Here is a 19340-nt window from a genome sequence, read left to right as displayed (position 1 = left end):
GTGAGTTTGAGACCACCGTGGACTATGTAATGAGACCTTGTCTCAAAAAAAAAGTTTAAATAGCAGAGTCAAGATTTAAATTTTGGCCTATCTAAATCCAAAGCCATCCTCCTCACCACAGTACTCAATTGTCTCCCCAGTAGTGGTATAGTCTAGAAAATAACAAATGATTTTTTTAAGTTTCAAAAGATCATTCACAAAATTGAAAATAGTTGTTCTAGTGGAACTATTGTTGCGATAAAAGAGACAGCTATACTTAGTCAAGGAAAAAGAATATTCACTTGAAGAGTTTATAACATCTAGAACAGGAATCAAAATTGCATCGGAGACTGAAGCAGCTCTAGGCATTGACTGTTCCTGACCTCATCTCTATTTTTCCCACCTATCAACAGCTCTATGTTGTAATATAACTTTTTCTCTATTGATAAATTGCACGTTATTTCTTCCTGTGCTCCAGACCAAATTCTTAAGAAAGGGACTATTCACTCAGCTCACTTTATTACAGAAAGCTGTGAATCATATATGTTCTTTCTGGGAAGAGAATCTTTGGAAAAAATGAGACATGCCTGACTTTCTTTTCCCCTATAGTGGAGGAAGCAGTACGGTTTGACTTTGTGATCTCTACTTTTCAAGGCTAATTGTTTTCCCATGCTGTCTTATTTTGGTGGAAAGAGGGCATATAAGTAGCACTCCCCGGCCACTTCTCAGGTATTACTCTAAGAGAGCTTCCTCCTGATGCTGACCACCCTGTGCTGCAGCACAGACAGTATTAAATAAAGACTTGCATTAGTGTTCCTATAAACCCACTCATGGATTCTAAAAATCCTATAAATCTATTGAAGATATGTTACTCCTGTAGAGTGTGGGCAGAATGGTCATTTCTAAAGAAAGAGCAATGAAAGCTCAGAGCCCTTAACACCAAAGAGCTCCAGAAACCAACAGCCAACAAAGACCAGCAGCTGAGGCCAACACCAGGGAGAGTTGACCTATTATGGTGACCGAAACAAGCCTGCATTGGATGGTGACAGCTGGCAGCAGCAGTGACAAGCAGCTGGCTGTGTAAACCTTTGGCAGCCAGCGTTAGATAGTGTCATCTGGTGACAATAGGACTGCTAGCAGGGCCGCACTCTGCTGATTCCAATTTCCATCTGGATCAAGTAAAAGAACCCTAAGCAGATTGACAACTCCTTAACCAATAAATTAATTAATCAATTAATTAACTTGAAAATCAATACCTAGTTTGCTTGCCAGGAAGATACTTATTTTTACTTTTCTTCATCAATTCTGATTTCTACCATTCTAAAGCTCTTTTTTTCCTTCACACTCAAATTTCTTCAAGGGTACTATAACTTTTTGTCTATTTACTTCTTATTTGGAAATTACACTTCCATTTTGTAATCCTTAAATTAGATTCTTCCCTAATTGTGCCACTGAAAATTAACTTGATGCTATTACCAACAGTTTTTCCTCTTGGAGAATCTGACATTTTTTGACAGCCTCCTCATTCTTAATCTCTCACTGCCAATATCTTTCAGCTCATTCTCTTCCAATTGATCTCATTTGTCTCTGGTGTCTCCTTTATGTAATTCTCTTTTCTACTTGCCCTCAAATGTTGGTACTATCCAAGTGTCAGTCATTTTCACTTGACATCCTCTCTACAAGGATTTCATCTGCATTAGTGAGTTTCCTCCAAAGACTATTCTTGCCATTTATTCTGTCACATGAAACTCTTCCTGAGTTCTAACTCTGTAGTCAGAGTCATCCAGTAACCAAATAAGATAAGCTGATAGATAGAGATAAAGGTAGAATAGAGATGCTTTTAAAGGTGCTATGCAATTTAGGAGGAGATTTACCATGGAAATTTGATCACAACATGATGGAGGCCAACCCATTCAGTGGTGAACTAGAGAATTGGTATAACTTTGACTAAATCCAGAAACCTGAGAACCAGGGCTGGGGTAGGGACACTGGTATAAGTTCTGAAATCAAAAGGCTCCATTATCTTATGTTCTAATAGTCAAAGACAAGAGAAGTTACATGTTCCAACTCACAAAGAGAGAAAATGAATTTACTCTTCCTCATTTTTTTTTTAAATTCTAATCAGGACCTCAAGTTTAGATGATGCCCAGTCACGTTGGTGAGGGCAGATACTTTTTTTACTCAGTCTATTCGTTTAAATGCCACTAGCTTCCAGCAATACCCATACAGAAATATCCAAACATTACCCACTCTCTAGACATCCTTAGTTCATTGAAAATTAAAATTGATACATTAAATAAATCATCCCAAGTCTATGCTTTTTCAAGTTGGCACCCATAGGTATTTCCTTGAATCATATTTAATCTCCTAGTAAAGTCAGTAGCAAGGTCATAATTCTGCTTAACATGATGCAACTATATACTGTGTCCAAACATTGATGCCTTCCTCAAAAGACGAAGTGAAGTCCTGGGTGATGTTTATTCTTCTCAGAATGGCCCATAACTTAAATACTAAATGTACAATTAACAATACTTAAATACTATGAAACCTAAGTCAGTGAATTTTGTGGTACATAATCAGGGACACTGGCTTACTATATGAATATATACAACCATTAAGGTATTCATAACAAAATAAAATGAAAGATTTGGGCTGGGGCTATAGCTCAGCAACACAGTGCCTGCCTAGCAAGCATGAGGTCGTGAGTTCAATTCCCAGTACCAAAAAAAGAGAAATGGTCATGATAATTAGTTTTAAGCTCTGGAACTAATCAGATGGTCCTAGCTGCTATTTCTATCTTCTTCTGCTATCCATTCTATACTCCCCTGCCCTTAGCAAGTATTGCAGCTGTTCTTGGTTGACTAATGAGAGGACCAAAACTTCATTGCTGAACGGTCTTGGGCATGTGTAGTTTTCCATCACTGAATTGTTGTAATGATCCACTGAACTTAACCAAAATCATGGAATACTAAGAGATACCTTAAGGGATATTCTGCCCTCCAGTATACTCTTCCTTGTCTTCACTGTTGAGCAGTAGTAATTTCCACTTAAAGATCTACATCAACAGCCAATATTGTTATTCCCATTGATCTGGCAGTGAAAGGCATAAGGAGCCCAAAGTGACCACGTGCTTGTGGTGCTCTTGTTTTCCCTTTGTTTTTGTTTTTTTCTTTTCTTTTTTTTTTTTTGTTTTTTTTTTGTTTTGTTTTGTTTTTTTTGTACTGGGGGTCAAACTCAGGACCTTTTAGACACGTAAGAGCAAAAATAAGTGTTAAACAGTAGAATGTTTCCTGACTCCATTTTACCTGGGAAAGTATGAATGCAGATACCAAAGTGAAATGAAGATAATTCTTTCCCCTGAAATATGCAGAATAAAAGAAACAAAAGTCACCTCTTTCTCTTTCCCACTTTCTGATGCTTCAGCAGGATCAGGAATATAAAATGAGGCAGATTCAGAAGCCTTTGAGACTGATGACAACATTCACAGAGAACTGTAGCCATCTGTGAGCCATTCACCACTCCTTTTACAGGAAAAGTAGGTAGCAATGGACCTCTCTACACTTAAGGCTGATCAGGATGTTTCAAGCAAGCCTCACGGGAACCTTTGGAATATGTCTTGACATTAGGATATACAAAGAATTGGTACATGGGTCCTGCCTGAAAAAGCTAAAACTAGCAGTGCGCTAGTCGGATCTCACTTAAGAAATCTGTCAAAAAGAAGAGACTGACTTACAACTTGTTGTTGGAGCAGGAGACTCTTGATATATTGAAGTGGGCTTCTATTCTCTTAATTTTCAAGGCAAAGTACGCATGTACTTCTCCAGGAAATAGAAAGGGACTTACAAGAGAGTGATTATCGTGGAGTCTCAAGTTAACCCTGGAAGAGATGTGCATATTTTTAAGTCCAAGAATGTGCATGCTTTAGGCATCATTTATAGTTTCTACTTCGAAGCCATTCTCAGACTGCTCACTCATCGGTTCATCATAGTTTTGGTTTTCTTCTCTATTAAAAAATGCCCTTCTGCTACATGAAATTGCTTCATTGGAAGAGAACACAAAGGTCACAATTGCAACTCCGTGATGCAATCTGGAGCTGCTCATCTCAGGATTCTGCCCTGCCAAGCACCCAAGATGATATCAATTGTGAGTTAACTGCCCACTTCAGATGCTGAATCCTTGGTACTATCCTGTGCTTGATCAGTTTTGATGAGGCAAAACAGAAGGGAAAATAATCTAAGTCAGAAATGGCTTTGAGAATAAGAATAGGCAGGGTGGAGGGACAGGCTGGTGGAAGTCAGGAACTGTCTCACTCTTGAGCAATGAGGGCAGCTGTGGCAGAGAGAGATTCGCACCCAGCTCGCATTTGTGCCTAGCACTTGCCACACCATGTTTCTATACCCAAGTATTTCTCTGATGTAGCTGGCTTATTCACATCAGTATGTGTAGTTTGAAAGCCCAAGGATGAATCAATTACAGTCCAAGTATTAATATATTTTTATTATACTTTGAAAATACAAATGATAAAACAGTGCACATAATGTAAACAAGGGCTGGAATTGTAACACCAATGACATTTTGATAACTTCTGCCAGTAGCCATCCCTCTGCCTACAGTGCAAAATTCTTTGCTTGCCCTGAGAAGCCACACTATGGTGGGCATGGGCTGTGAGTATGGTAACTTCACTGTCTCTCTTTGCCTACCTTGATCATCACAGGAGCAATGCAAGAAGAGAGAGGAGTTGAATTAGGAGAATTTTATAAACAGTGGTGTGCTAGTCAATCAGCTGTCCAAAAGAAAAGCTCTGATTTGTAGTCTTTGTCATGTGCTGTTCACATCAATATCCACAGTGTAAATACTCCCACCCTGGTCGAGTTCAGTGGTGACTATGTGCAATAACTAGCACATTCAATCCCTGAAAATTTAGCCATTGGCTTATATAAGTTATTTCTAGCCCACTCCAGCATATTACTGCTTATAACACAACAAAAAACTATGCTAACAAGTCTCTATAAATACATGTGACACAATTTAATTTCCCAAAAAGATATGCAAATATAAAAATACTTGTATACAAATGATTGGATCCGTAGCTATACAGCTACTCAACAGATTTTAAAAGAAAAAAAAAAGGTTAGCCTGACTTGAGTAAATTTTATTGTATGCAATAAAAATATTTTAAGTTAGCTTTATAATTACATTAATTAACATAATATGAGGTTTCACTATTGTCCATGAAATTTTTTAATTGATTCAAATTTACATTGATTACAGACCTTTCAACAAGACTATATAAATACCTAATTTAACTGTCAAAATTTTTGAATTGAGTATTATTTACTATTTTTGCAGGTTAACACATTTAATTGAGATATCGTCTTTAATGTGAGAAAAGGGATTTGGTTGGAGCAAGTCCTGAGCAGCATCCTGGAATTCCCTGATCCAGGCAGAGCAGGGAAAATAAGATTTATAGTAAAGGAAAATCTATTTTAACTTCACTTCACCCACCTTGGGCTAAAGGGGGATCCATCTCCTGAAAACTGAAGTTGCTAAATTTTATTGTTGTAAAACATGACAGCATAAATACCAATTATAAAGCGGAGACAGTATAAATATGTAACAGCAAAAAAGCCCATCTCCTCAGTGAGTCAAGATATCTATCCATTCCATCAGCATCTATATTCTCACTACTAAAATTTTGCCAAAAATACCTCCCGCCTGCAGGAAGTTGTCATGTGATATGAGAACACACTTCAGAAACTGAGAAAAGCCTGCTAAAAATATGAAATCATCAAATAACATAACGTACCAATACTAAGGTCAATTTCTGAGTTTAGCTGTAATGATTACTAGTGGTAACTTAGTTCATCATTGGCAGTGTTCAGAGACACAGAGAGTGAACCCATGGCTAAAGATTCAGAGTGATTCCTTTGACCGAGTCTTTAATAAAATACCTTGCACCTGGGTATGATTCCCAGTGATTCTCAGAGTGCTCTCCATCCTCTTTACAGGAAAACACCTGAAGTAAGGTGCTGTTGGCATATCTGTGGCCACCTCAGGAGTCTGACCATACTAAGAGGGTCTCAGAGGATGGAAAATGGGATTATTGAAGAATAAAGTAAAGCAGCTGAAGGAAATGAGAAGAAGGACAGTCTACCACCTTCTCTTTTGTGCAAACCAGTTTAGGTGCCTGTGGAAATAAGACTTCATTTTTCTACTTAGAGATTCAAAGCTCATACAAAGAATCTTTGAGGATTTCCTGTTCTCTTCCACTCTCATTCGTTTTATGTTGGATTACTAAAGTATCTTTACAGACACTACCTCAGATAACCAAAAGCCTTTGGCACTTTCTTTGAGTCTCTTCCTAGAAAGCATGAAGGAAAGTCTCACGAGCAGAGGAATTCTGTTTGTGTTGATGTGTACAGTATACGCAAACTATTAGCACTGACAATCTGCCCCCTCGAAGTCCTGACAAGCACCACTGCATATGCTGAAGAAAATGAAAAGACCAAATCAAAGTGCTAGGAGATGAATGGATGATTTGGTATTAAAGCAAGCACCCAGTATGTATTATTTTTGAGGACCTGGTTTTCATCGTTGAATGTCAAGTCAATTGTTTCTCCAGCATGTAAATCATAAATCCATCCGAACGTTTCTATTTGAGAGTTGTTTGTCAGAACTTGCATAAGTTTTTTATTCTTCCGTAGCCACACTTCAAAAGGAGCTGCTCCCTTATAGGTTCTATTGAAAGCTACTTGGCCGTAAGTTAAGTAAAAGCCATTCTGAAGTATCTTCAGCTCCCAGTCAGAAATCTTAACCACACAAGGTGGTTCAGGTGATGCCATTTGCCATTTTGAGGGTAGAGGTCCTATAGGAAATTTACAGGGGAGAAAAAATGCAAATCATGTTTATTATTTTATCCTTTTTCTCATTTTAGCAAATTCTCTCAGACTTACCTGGTTTATGCTATTTTTCTTAGCCACTATTGCAATATTTTTAGTGCTATCCTTGTGTTAGATTAATCTCTTGGTAGGAGACTGCTAAATAAATGGTGTGGGAATAGAAATAGATTTAAGTGGCTCTGCATCTCTTGCTAACTAATACTTGTGGAAAGAAGAAGAGAGAAAAGGAGAAAGGAAATACATACCAGGATTGTGACAACTAGAGTTGGCAACCAATGATTTTCCATGATTTGATGTCTAAATAGTCTGCTGTGTATCAAGGTAACACTTCCCCTAATCAATTCATATAGAATAGTGCCTCCTGTTATCCTCTTTACTAGTTTTTTTAAAGCAGAAATAAGCATTTAGCATATTATAATTTGTTCATTATTTTATTGTTTCTCTTTCATCCACTTGAATATAACATCTTTGAGAACATCTGTAGTTGGCTCATTGCTGTATTTTAAACACCCAAAAAAGTTTCTGCACCTTGTTTCATTGTTGAGAAGACTGGGAGGAGTCACCACATTCCTGAATTAGGTACTTTGTGTCTAAATGATGGATTTTTTAAATCAGTTTATATGCATATACCATTCAGAATCCACTTCAGATGTCATCATCCAAACTTTCCAAAAATAATGGTCAATTCATGAGTTTATAAATAGATATCCCTTGACTATGTAAATAAAGTATTCCTACTTTAATGTCATCATAAAGTGTCAAGACCTTATCATTCATTTCCAAAGGTACATAAGCCATATAAATATTCACCTAATGTTAAGTGATTTGGGAGAGTTGTATGATTTCAGGGCCCTGGGATATGCTTTCGCCATCCAAAATATTGATCTAGGTTGTTCTCTTATTCTGCGTAATTGTGGTGGCAAGGGTAAAAAAAAGAGCCCTAAAAGAAGTAACACTGAAACTCAAATTCTCATTAATATTTAAATTACTGATATAAAACTTGGAAAGTTGTTTCTTAGGAGACTGAAGCAGGAAATATGCCCTCTTATATCTCCAGTGAGCACAGTATCCAGTAAATTTCTTCCTTGACATATAATAGGCGATTCACCAAGAAAAACTATTACTGTTTCTCCTATTTAATTTTGTGATGGGGTCAGTTAAAGATAACTCATCTACTGAGTTTCTCAATTTTTACTACATCAGTGAGCAAATAAGGAATACCTTTAGTTCTAGTCTTTTCAATGAAAAAAAAAACTCAAATGAAATACAAAGGTGGGGACAAATAAAAAAAATTCTTAATCCCCGCAAGCCATGGAAACCTAGCAATCTAAATTATATAGGAACACAATGGTTGCAGAGTTTGTAGTTAATTCTAATGTTGTGCTCTCTGGTGAAAAATATGCATTTGTTTGTCCTGAAGCCTACAAACAACCAAAATTCACTCACTTAAAGTATTGCATATATTGTAAGACGTACTCCAAGACTCAGTATACTATAAACTGCAATGTAGTTTTGAATATCTACTGACTGTAAAGGAAAGTGACTCAGGAAGTAGGAGAAGAACAAGAAGAGAAATGAGCAGAGGAAATGACCATTCCTAACTTTCATTTCTCTTCTCTACATTTCCTAATAATACTATTGTTTTCCTCGTGTCCCTCACATGTTTTAATGGATATTAGCAGTATGTGAACTGTACTTTGAAGAAACACTGTAGGTATATGAAACTTTTTCTCTGTGAAGCATAGAAATTGATTCCTGTATCTCCAATTTGCAAGCTTTTCAATGTAATGTTCTTTCCTGCCCAGACATGTGAGCTGAAATGAGCTTCCTCAGGGCATGAGCTCATCACTCTGGTTCACCTCCAGAAGTTTCTGCTCCTAGGCTGCTGCTCAGCAAATGATAAATAATTCTAAATAGTACCAAAAAAATGAACAAAAGAGAAAACAGAGGCCTTCTTGTGAGTACTGACACCTCCCCTATTATACCAAAAACTGAGAAAAGTAAAAAAGGATACTCACCAAACTTAGCTATGCAGAACTCTTTAGCATTCCGCTGTGAAAGAAAAAGAAGAATTTGGTCAGCATAATGACAGTAATGCTACTCTCTTGATTGATTTATTTACATTATTACATTCCTGAATCAAACTACTATGCCATAATCATAAGAAAGGATTACTCCGCCTACCCTGTATTCCACTCTCAGCTTCCCTTTGCAGAAGGCTAGCTACTTTTTATTACCTAGATGTCCTTTTGGTTCTTTTTCCAAAGCTAGGTTCTCATTTCATTTACCTTCCCTAAAGCCACAGGACAAATGTTGGATCATGGTCCTCTGCCTCTTGACTGCAATTTTCTGTCAAAGCAGTCTGAGGAACTACACCCTAGTGAACCACAGAGTGATCTATGGACATATGGGAAGAAAATAATGGAGCTTCTATTTATGTTCGTCTTTACATAAGATAAAAAGAAGGGCCAGCCAAATAGTTCAGCAGATTAAAGCACCTGCAAGCAGGCACAGAGGTCAGGGGTTTGATCCCAGGGTCTGCTGTGCAGGCCCCTCCCATGGGACACACTGAGACAACACTTAAGACTGGGCATGGTGGTGCGCATCTGTAATCTCAGCTCTTAAGAGGCAGTAAACAGGAGGATAACTATGAGTCTGATCTGGTAGTGAGACCCTGAACATCCTGTAGACCCTTCCCTAAGATACAAAAAATAAAATAAAAGAAAAGAAAAAGAAATTGAGCCCTATATATCTTGGCAATTCAGGTTGATAGCCATCCTTACTTAATATTCTTAGTTAATATTCAGGTAATCACCTGTCATATACAGCAACTGAGATACCTTCAGAAACAGATCTGAGGGTTTCAAACTGCTGAAACATACTATAGTGTACATGGTAAAAGATACCATCTATTGTGGTTAATTTTACAAATACAAGTATTTTCAATACTAAAAGCTCCAAAACACTTTTTGGTAAGATAAGACCTAACCACAAAAAAAAAAAAAAAAGTTGTACTCGAAGTTCATTGGTTTCCTTGTAGCAAAAAGATGTTTTTTTAACTTCCAGATTTGCATATTTTCAAGATCTCTCTCACTGCTGTGCTATAAATAAATGAGGCAATGTCAAATGCAATGAGGTAAAACACAAGATTGTCATAATCTTTTAGGCAAGAGAACTTGATCCCTCTGACCAAGGTGCTAGAAGTGGAAGTGGTGACGAGCGTTTGTATGCCCAGGCCTCCTGCACTTTCTGACATGATTCTGAGGTGAGAGAATGAGAAGTGACAAAGATGGTCTCAAGATGTGGGCTACAAGGATTGGAAAGAGCAGGCTGCAAATCACTGAACTAGCAAGATTTAAAGCAGGACAGATTGTGAAGAGAACAATGAGGTTGGTTTTAGACACAATGTGATGATTGGCTATTCAAGTAAGGGAGTCCCATAGGCAGTTACCTATATGAAACTGGAATTTAAGGAGGTCTTGATACAAATTTAACCAGTTTTAGGTCATGGCTTTAAGCCGTGAAGTTCTATGAGACTATTAATTCAGGGAGTGGAGGCAGAGATAAATACTGGGGTACTGCAATATTTAGATTATAGTGAATGAGAAAGAATTTAAAGAGAAAGAAAGAAAGGCTAGGGCTGGGGATATAGTTCAGTGGTACAAGCGCCTGCCTGGCAAGTGCAAGGTCCCAAGTTTGATTCCTAGTACTGAAAACAAAAGGGAAAGGAAAGACCAGTGACTTTGAAAGAAACTAGGAGACTGTGGTATCTGGAAAGCAAAGACAGAAAGTATTTTGGGAAGAGGAATGATCTGCTGGAGTCAAATGCTAATGGTAAATCAACAAAAAAGAAAACAGTGAATTGATTGGTGGATTTATCAATATGGTATACAATGGAGTTCTTCATAGAAACAGTTTCTATGATGTAATAATAAGGTAGATATTTAATTAGAATGCATTTGGTGGTAAATGGAGCAAGAGAAACTGGAAGAATTTTGCTTTAGCCAAAGTAGAAAAAATAAATAGAACCTGGCTAGACCTGGGAGGTCAAAGAGGTTGTTTATTTTGGTTCTGTTTCATTTTAATGTAAGAGAAATAGTAGGACCATTTCAGTGAAATGGAGAAGGAGTGATATATAAAGGATGGAAGAGATTCATAGGAACAATATCTTTGAATAGGTAAGAGAGGATAGTGTCTACTGTGTAGGTTGCCATGGTAGATGCATGGACAGTTCATACAGAAGCAGGAGAAAATGCACACACATATGAACACAGTCTCAAGCAAGTGGTAAATATGGAGACTTTGGATCTCTTTTCTCCCCTGCTTCTATCTTTTTCTGGATACCTGAAGGCAAATCTACCCATTAATAATGAGAATGAGGAAAAATATAAGATATTCAATGAGGAACCAAAGTGTGAAATATTCCAGGAGAGGAGAATGAAGGGATTGGGAGGAGAATAAAAGGATTGGGAGCAGCATTAAAGGTCCTACACTGAAGGAGTCATATGTTTAATGTTAAAACCTTTCAGAAAGCTCTTGCATGCTTCTTCAGAAAAATGGAACAATTGCTGGTAATCAGTGTTAGAGGTTTTCAATAGGTGGGATTGTGCTACAAAAATACACCAAAGAGGAAAGCAAGTAAGCAGAGAGCTTATGCAAGGGAGAGGCCATAATTACAGACTGGAATTTCAATGTGTGAGGAGGAAAAGATATACAGTGTAAGGGACAATGTTAATTTAATGAAAAATGTCACATGATCAAATGATGGATTGAATACTGTTATATTTTGCAAACATAAAATATGCATTCCATCATTTTGATCTATATCTCTTTGTATAGTAAGTTAAAGCAATTTAGCATATAGATTTCACATCGCTGTATCACAAAATGTTTAACTAAGCAAATAAAATAGCACATTTATCAAATTACTAAAACATTATTTCAATGATTTTGGCATCTTTATATTAAGTATTAATGTGTTATAGAACATAAAACATGTTGCTAAAAGCAAACTGGCTTTCCTCTGAAAAAGTATATCAAACACTCTCTGGTTTATCCATATGGACTTTCATTTTATGTACAGTATCTGTTTAGTGTACAGTATTAATACTTGTATATAACATAATAATCACCATACATATGCTAGAAATTATAATGAAAACGTTTTATTGAGATGGAGGTACAATCCAAAAAAGTCTGGAAGTCACAATTTTAAGAAAAGAAATCACTGGATTCACTGGAATCACTGGATTTCCTGGCATTGGATTCTGTTCTTGCAATTATTTCATTCTTGTTTGGGTATTCTTAGCAGAGATGTTGAAATTCATCCCATCCCTGGTCAGGAGGTAATGAGAATATAATGAGAACCCCTCACCCCGCCAGACTGAGAATGAAACCCAGGGCCTAGCAGAGATATTAGACAAGCATCCCACCCACCTAGCATCCACAGCCCACCACCTACCAATATCCACAGCCCTACACATACACCCTTAGCCCCAAGTCTTTACCTATAAAATGGGGGTACTAATAGTACAAAGCTCTCATGGAAGCTTGTGACTGTTAATGAGATTGTTTTTGCTGCAAAGGGCCTTCCAAGATATCCTGTCTGAGCCTGCTTAATAAATATTCACTGTTTTGGCACTGACACTAATCATAATGAGGAACTGAATCTATATCCCAATGCAATACTAGCCCTGTAAGCAAAGAAGACAAATTTAATGAGTGATTGTTGCCTCTGAAGAAATTTGAAATCTTTTTAAAAGACATGTTTACATTTATGAAGCAATTAGGTAACAATTTAAATATAAATGAGCACCAAATATATTCCATAGATAGTTTGCCAGATACTAGCAGATATATGGAGTACATAGAGAAATGGAGTACATAGACAAATTAGTTGCTAGAACCAGAAATTCCAGATGCTGCATCCCAGGCTGCTCTCATGTCTTTGTAGAGCTGTGGTTCTACAGGTTGTGTAATTATTGTCATACGTGAAAGTCTGAAAAAATAACAATTTGACTGAGAGACCTGATCGTTGGTTGAGAAGGAATATAAATTGGCAATGAAAATCCGTACTGTTGCAAAGTCATGTTAAATGTGCACTTCTTGTCATCTCATTAATAATAAATGGTACAAACATGAAGCACTACCATCTACAAAAGTCTACAAATAGTCTAGTGTGTCGGGCACTGTACTGTCTCGCTGGTTCTAAAGACAACAGTTAGGAATTAGCATGTTCATCCTGAAAATGAGGAAATGAGCATGAGAAGGATTGAGTAATCAACCCAAGTTAAGTAGCTGAGAAGAGCCAAGGCTCAGGTCCAAACTCAGCCTGTCATACTCAAAACTCCAACCTCCACCTCTCAGGGAAGAAATTTCCATGTATAATTTTGGTGATAGTTGGAAGGAATAAATACTCACTGATAAAGAAACACATTGGACTTTCACTAGTTGTTTAGTTTAGTTTAGTTTAGTTTAGTTTAGTTTAGTTTAGTTTAGTTTAGTTTAGTTTAGTTCAGTTCAGTTCAGTTTAGTTCAGTTTAGTTTAGTTTAGTTTAGTTTAGTTTAGTTTAGAAAAAACAGTTGTCCGTGTAACTTCACTTTGGTTTAAGCCTTTGATAACCTCACTTTGGCATCACATTTGGGCTCACAATGGCCAAATTTAGTAATTATTTCTTTAAACCCAGCCTTAATTAGATCATCACTAGAAAGAAGATTTACTCTGGTTTTAAGTGCAAGTACAGCTTCCACTTCTGAAAGCATCCTTCTGTTCACTGAAGCAGTGGAATCTCCTAAACATTTTGTTTCTTAGTGACAACTTCTACAAAGTTATTTTCACTTAGGGATTGACTGAATTTCCTGAGCCCAAAGTCTGTCCTTTGGGTTAAATATCTTCCAGAGGAAGAGAAAAAAATACTTTTCCAAAGAAATTTTTGTTCTTCTAAAAGGAGCTAAGCTTCCAATCTAAGACTTCTCCAATTAGTATCTAGAGCATCTAGAAAGTAGGGCTTTGTAAGTGAAGACTAGAGTGGAGAACAAAATGAAACAAAGCTTCCAGATTTGTGAATATATTGAGAAGGCGGAAGTGGCTATTGCATAATGAATCACCATTCACCAACCACTCAAATCTTTTTTTGTGAAGATATTTATTTGCGGCCAGTATGGAAAGGGAAGTGCAGGCCAGGGCAAAGTGGAAAGCATGGGCTAATGTCATTGCACTGTCAGGTATGTCTTTGAGTTTCCCATGGGAACTAATCTCCCAAGCATCCTGTGAGGAAAATATCCAAGCTACCTTTTGGTGCTAAATTGAGCATACATGCTGTCTATGGAGGCAGGACTTTTCATTGAAAAGCTGCATGCTTTTTAGGAAAGAGAATACAGAATGACAGCTCCAAATGTGGGTTAACCAAGTTCGATTCTGGCAAGAGGTACCATTGAGAAAGGCGTTTCCCTCCTCATCTAGTCACATGAAGGAGCTACTGATATCTGTATGTGATGCTCTTCAGAGCAAAAGAAACAAGGTTTTGTTTTGTTTTTGTTTTTTTAAGGAAAAGACACTTGCACATCTGTTATTGCTATTTTCAACCTTCCTCTCCAAAACTTTAACCACTCAGAAATTCTAACATTCTTTTCTTTCTACTCAAATTTCACTGCTCCAGAAAGTTCATACTTCTGGTCTTCAAAGAGCAGACCAGGATTAGAAATGCCTGTTTCAAACTCTTGTTTACACTTAGGGGTTACAAATTAGTAGATTACTGTGTACAATTTGACCAACAGCATACTTATCCTAACTAAACTAGTATGCACCTGCATATTTTCTTGATTGCTTTTCAATATCTTAATTGATAGATCTGCATATTTGAAATCTTCCTTCGTCAGTCCCCTTAGAAAAATATTCCTGCAGTCACATCCCAACCCTTTCTTACAATGGTATATACCATGCTACTCTCCCCAAGACTTGCTTTTCAGATGGACTCAGAAGTGAGTTTACTCCCAAATTGTATAATGTTTTTCTTATTTTCTCTTGGGTTAGTGCTTTGGAGTCAACAGAGGAAAAACTAGCAGAGAATTACTCTATCTCCATTCCCAGTATATAATCCTATTTTGCAGACCTATAACTTGGACTTGAGCTCAATGGGAAATTCCAGATAAGCACCAGGGGCTTCCCAAACAGACATGTGCTTCCTTCTTCCTCCATGAAGCCTTCCTAGATCACTCTAGCCCAGAGTTATTATACCCACTTTTAAATTCCTAAATACTATGTTCTATACATTCTTAGGGCAAGTGATCAATTATTATATTTTAGAGTTAGTAAGCACATCTTAATGAACAAGTCAATTCCCCTTGCCACCAAGCTGAAAGCCAGCTTGTACATTATTTGGAGATCCAGAACTAAAATCCAGCTCTTGTTACTTCTAGCTCAGTGCCATTTCCCTGTCCAAAGACACACCAGCCACCTGACCACTGACTGATTTAATCAAGAGAGTCTCTCCATTTAGCCCAGTTCTGCCACAAGTATTTAACACTTTCTAATATATTCTTATCTCAGAACACGTAAATAGCTTCAAAAGTCATGTCCTGACAAGAACAAAATTATTTTTACATTATTTGTACTCACAGGTCTCTTCCAACTCTCTCAAACAGCACTGAGTGACAATCATAATAATCAGACTAGCAAGCAAAACAGTATAATAAATCACAACCTGAGGTTCTGCTATCTCCTTACCTTGAGTGGGGATAAAGTAACAATTAGTGTACTGAAGAAAAACAAAAGAGCTATTGCTGAGCACAACCACGGCTTCCAGGATGATCTCTGTCTATCTTGAGGACTTGAGTGGCTCAGGGACACAGTCTCTATGTGGCTCAAACTCATTTTCTCTGAAGAGGTGAGAGTTGGCTGCGGACAGCAGATATTCACAAGTGATGGGTGAACGATGCAATGTCATGTTTTGTAGTGCGTAGTATGGTAATTAGTAGTGGGTGTGAAAGGCGGAGTTTTCTTTCAGACACTGTTTGAAAACGATACTTCCAGGCTAAGTGCTGACTCGCACACGGCACAGGGCCAAATTTCAAAAGGAATGGAAGGCATAAAGCCAACACAAACACAGGAGAGGGTGGAAAAAAAAAAAGCCAATACAAGGGAAGTTCAAAAGGAAAAAACTCTTCCCTAAAAAAAGAGGAAGTAGAGTTCATGCAAACAGTGAGCCCTAAGGAGAACAAGATGATCAGTGCCCATCTATGAAAGCGCTCTGAATGATTTTCATAAGGAGAAGTAATGTTTGAAATTAAGCTGTATGAGACTCCAGATGTCATGCATGTGTCATGGAGGGTGTTGGGGAGCAGGGGAAGTTAAGCCCAATCACTTCAAAATTAGTGTTAATGAAGTCATCATGCTGTAAACATTATCTGTGTACAGTTGTTATTTGTCATGTGTACTTCAGTGCACATGAAAGAACCAGACAAGGAGAAGCATGCCTGCAACCTCAGCATTCAGGAAGCGGAGGCAGGAGGATCACCCTGAGTTCAAGGCCAGCGTGGGCGACACAGTGAAACCTGTCTCAAAAACAAAACACTGACAACAATAAAGTTGAAATAATCAAATCAAATCTGTGATTAAAAAAACTTCATCCAGGTGTGGTGGCCAGTTGGGACCAACTAAGGCAGAAGAGATCACTGTGAGTTTGAAGGCAGCCTGGACTATGTAATGTGTTCAAGGTCAGGCTGGACTACTTAGGGAGACTGTCTCAAAAAAAAGAAAAGAAAAAAACTGCATCAATTTGTAGCATATAAAACGTATTTATTTATTCTGTGATAGTCTCAAGAAAAAAGACAACTGTTTTACTAGGTTTTAATAAAAATTTATAAATACAATGAACTCAATTTTCTTTTTTTTCAAACTTTTATTGATAAACAGATAGCAATTAGACAGTTTCAAATCAAATCGGAAGTACAGTTTCAACAAATAACACACTGCATATATTCTTCTTAGTGGTTAATTGCTGTACAAGATGCGGACTTGTGATCCTATTTACAAACACCATTAGAACAAATCATTCTATTCATTAAGAGAATGCAACTATATATCTATCCCAACCTCTTTGAATACACAGATACAAAATGGACATTCATCGGTATACTCCATTTTTTCTAAATTCCGTTATTGAATATTATAGGTGTGTAAACTCAGCAAAATATTCTAAAAGAGTCCAGTAGCCCATAATCAATTTTCTTATACTTGACCTTTTCAAACTCTGAAGCACTTATGCTGACATCAAATAGAAATAACATTATTATAAAAGGCTATTTTTAGGGTCAGTGAGATGGGGACCAAGTCTGGGCATGGTGGCACACACCTGTAATCCCAGCTCTGGGGAGGCTGAAAACAGGGGATGACTATGAGTCTGAGCTGTGGAGTGAGACCTTGTACGAAACAGTTTTTTGTTGTTTTTGGAACCGGCAATTGAACTCAGGCCCTTGCGCTTGCCAGGGAAGTGCTTATTCTACTGAGCCATCTCCCTGGCCTCTCCAAATACAATTTTTATAAAAGGCTATTTTTCCTCCCCCCTACACTATCTTACGTAAAAACACGGGTTTTGGTTCCTGGCATCCAAAATGCTGACTTACTATAAAATTGAGGAAGTTCTCTGGTTCTTTGTATCTCAATCTGTCCATGTATTAACTTGAATTCCTATCTTTTTAAATAGAATGCCAGCCTCATGTGCTTAAAAGAGCCTGGGCCTCTAAATCAGACTGGCCGGACAGCAATGCCTAGTGCTGTACCCTTTCCTGCTCTGTGCCTGCAGTCCTGTTACTTGACTTCTCTGATCCTCAATTTCCTTAAATTGGAAAAATACCTTATAAGAGATATTCCTATAAAAATTAAAGTTTTCTCCACCTTCTCTGGAAATGTGGTAAAGGTTAATTCAGTTATGAAATCCTAGAAAAGAACATGAATTGTATTTTCTGCAGAAAATAAGTCAATTGAAGTTCACTTAAATGAGTGAACTTAAAGGAGGTAAAAGAAAGCTGTGGTAGAGAAAGTTTCTAATCTAAGAGAAAAGCAAAACTTGCTAAAATAAGAATTAAAAAGATTGAGCATCCTTGTGTGTGAAAGAGAAAGCATAAAAGGGAATGAATGGCCACTTAATGATGAAGTGGAAAAAAATCTAATCCCAGGGAACTATTTTTTAATTCAGTTAGCTTGTTTCAGTATGAATCTATTTTCAATAATTTTTCCCAGTTGGCTATCACCATTTTAACTTCACTGTATTTTCTCTTGATCACTAAACTATCCCTAAAGTGATAATCACACAAGAAGGATTTCTCCATCTTGTACAGCAATTAACCACTAGGAAGAATGTATGCAATGTGTTAATTATTGAAACTGTCCTACCAATTTTATTTGAAACTGTCTCATTGCTATTTGTTTCTCAATAAAATTATGGAAAAAAGAGAAGGATTTCTCAGTACAATAAATGTCTTCACAGCTTGTACCAAAATGCTCCAAGGCAAGGATGAATAGCAAGTTGGTTCTAGAAGAATGATGCCTTAATTCTGTAAATCTTGTTCTTGGATCATGTTAGAATGCCTGTGCATGAATGTAGGATTTTAAATTGTCCATTGAAAAGCTAACACATTTCCTTTTTTCTTTTCTAGTTTGCTTTCTGTCTCCCTGGTTTTAGATGGAGCTGCTCCTGCTTACTTACTTCTGTAAATATTTGTTCACACAGAATATTATCCCGAATGAAATCATTTTTTCTCCTTCCCTTAACCAGTGTTGGCTCTGGTGTAGCTTACCCAAATATTTTAACCTTATGATACTGTTGGAAGAAAGATGACACATTTATCTCAAGAAGATTAGATTTCAGGACCAGTTTTCATTAGATACCACCTAGGAATGGAGAAGCCGCTAGCTGGGACAGGTCAGAGTAGAGATTTTTCTTAAATTTTAGGATAATGAGCCATAACTGCTTCCTTTTTAGTGTAAGCTATGAAAATTACACATGACAATTCAGGATTTGACACAAGAGGTCAATGACAACCAAGCTCAACCTTCATGACCTGTTCTGGAGCTGATATTTGGGGATTCCATTTTTAAAAATTCAATCCAAGGAGGGGCTGGGGAGATAGCTCAGTAGAATAAGCACTTGCCTGGCAAGCACAAGGTCCTGAGTTCAATCCCCGGTCCCTCAAAAAAAAAAAAAAAATCCAATCCAAGGTCTTGGGAAATAACTTAGCAGCTTAAGCTCCTGCCTGGCAAGCATAAGGTCCTGAGTTCAATCCCTGGTACCAAATAATTAAGTCCAACCCGAAAATATATCCTGAACACTTACTATCTGACAACTATTGTCCTGGGAGCTTGGAGGTATTAGAAACCATGACAGCTGTCAAAGGATTGGTCATCCCAGTCAACTGAAACCTTACATATGGTGAGATAGGTGTCCAAATGAAATTGATTTTTCC

The 19340-nt window shown here is 37.3% G+C and overlaps 1 protein-coding gene across 1 annotated transcript; it reads right to left on the bottom strand.

Annotated features, from left to right (window-relative positions):
* Positions 1-6457: 6457 nt before the first annotated feature.
* Positions 6458-15823, bottom strand: Tnfsf18 (TNF superfamily member 18). The gene is given in 4 exon segments (XM_004626908.3): positions 6458-6844; positions 8897-8930; positions 15604-15777; positions 15779-15823. Coding segments are annotated over 4 exon segments (600 nt in total). The 3' UTR covers positions 6458-6497.
* Positions 15824-19340: the final 3517 nt, after the last annotated feature.

This window comes from Octodon degus, unplaced genomic scaffold (genome assembly GCF_000260255.1).
Source record: "Octodon degus isolate 3935 unplaced genomic scaffold, OctDeg1.0 scaffold00017, whole genome shotgun sequence".
Taxonomy (NCBI): Eukaryota; Metazoa; Chordata; class Mammalia; order Rodentia; family Octodontidae; genus Octodon; species Octodon degus.
The sequence above is the reverse complement of the archived record's forward strand: the minus strand, read 5'-3'. Positions and strand labels throughout refer to the sequence as shown.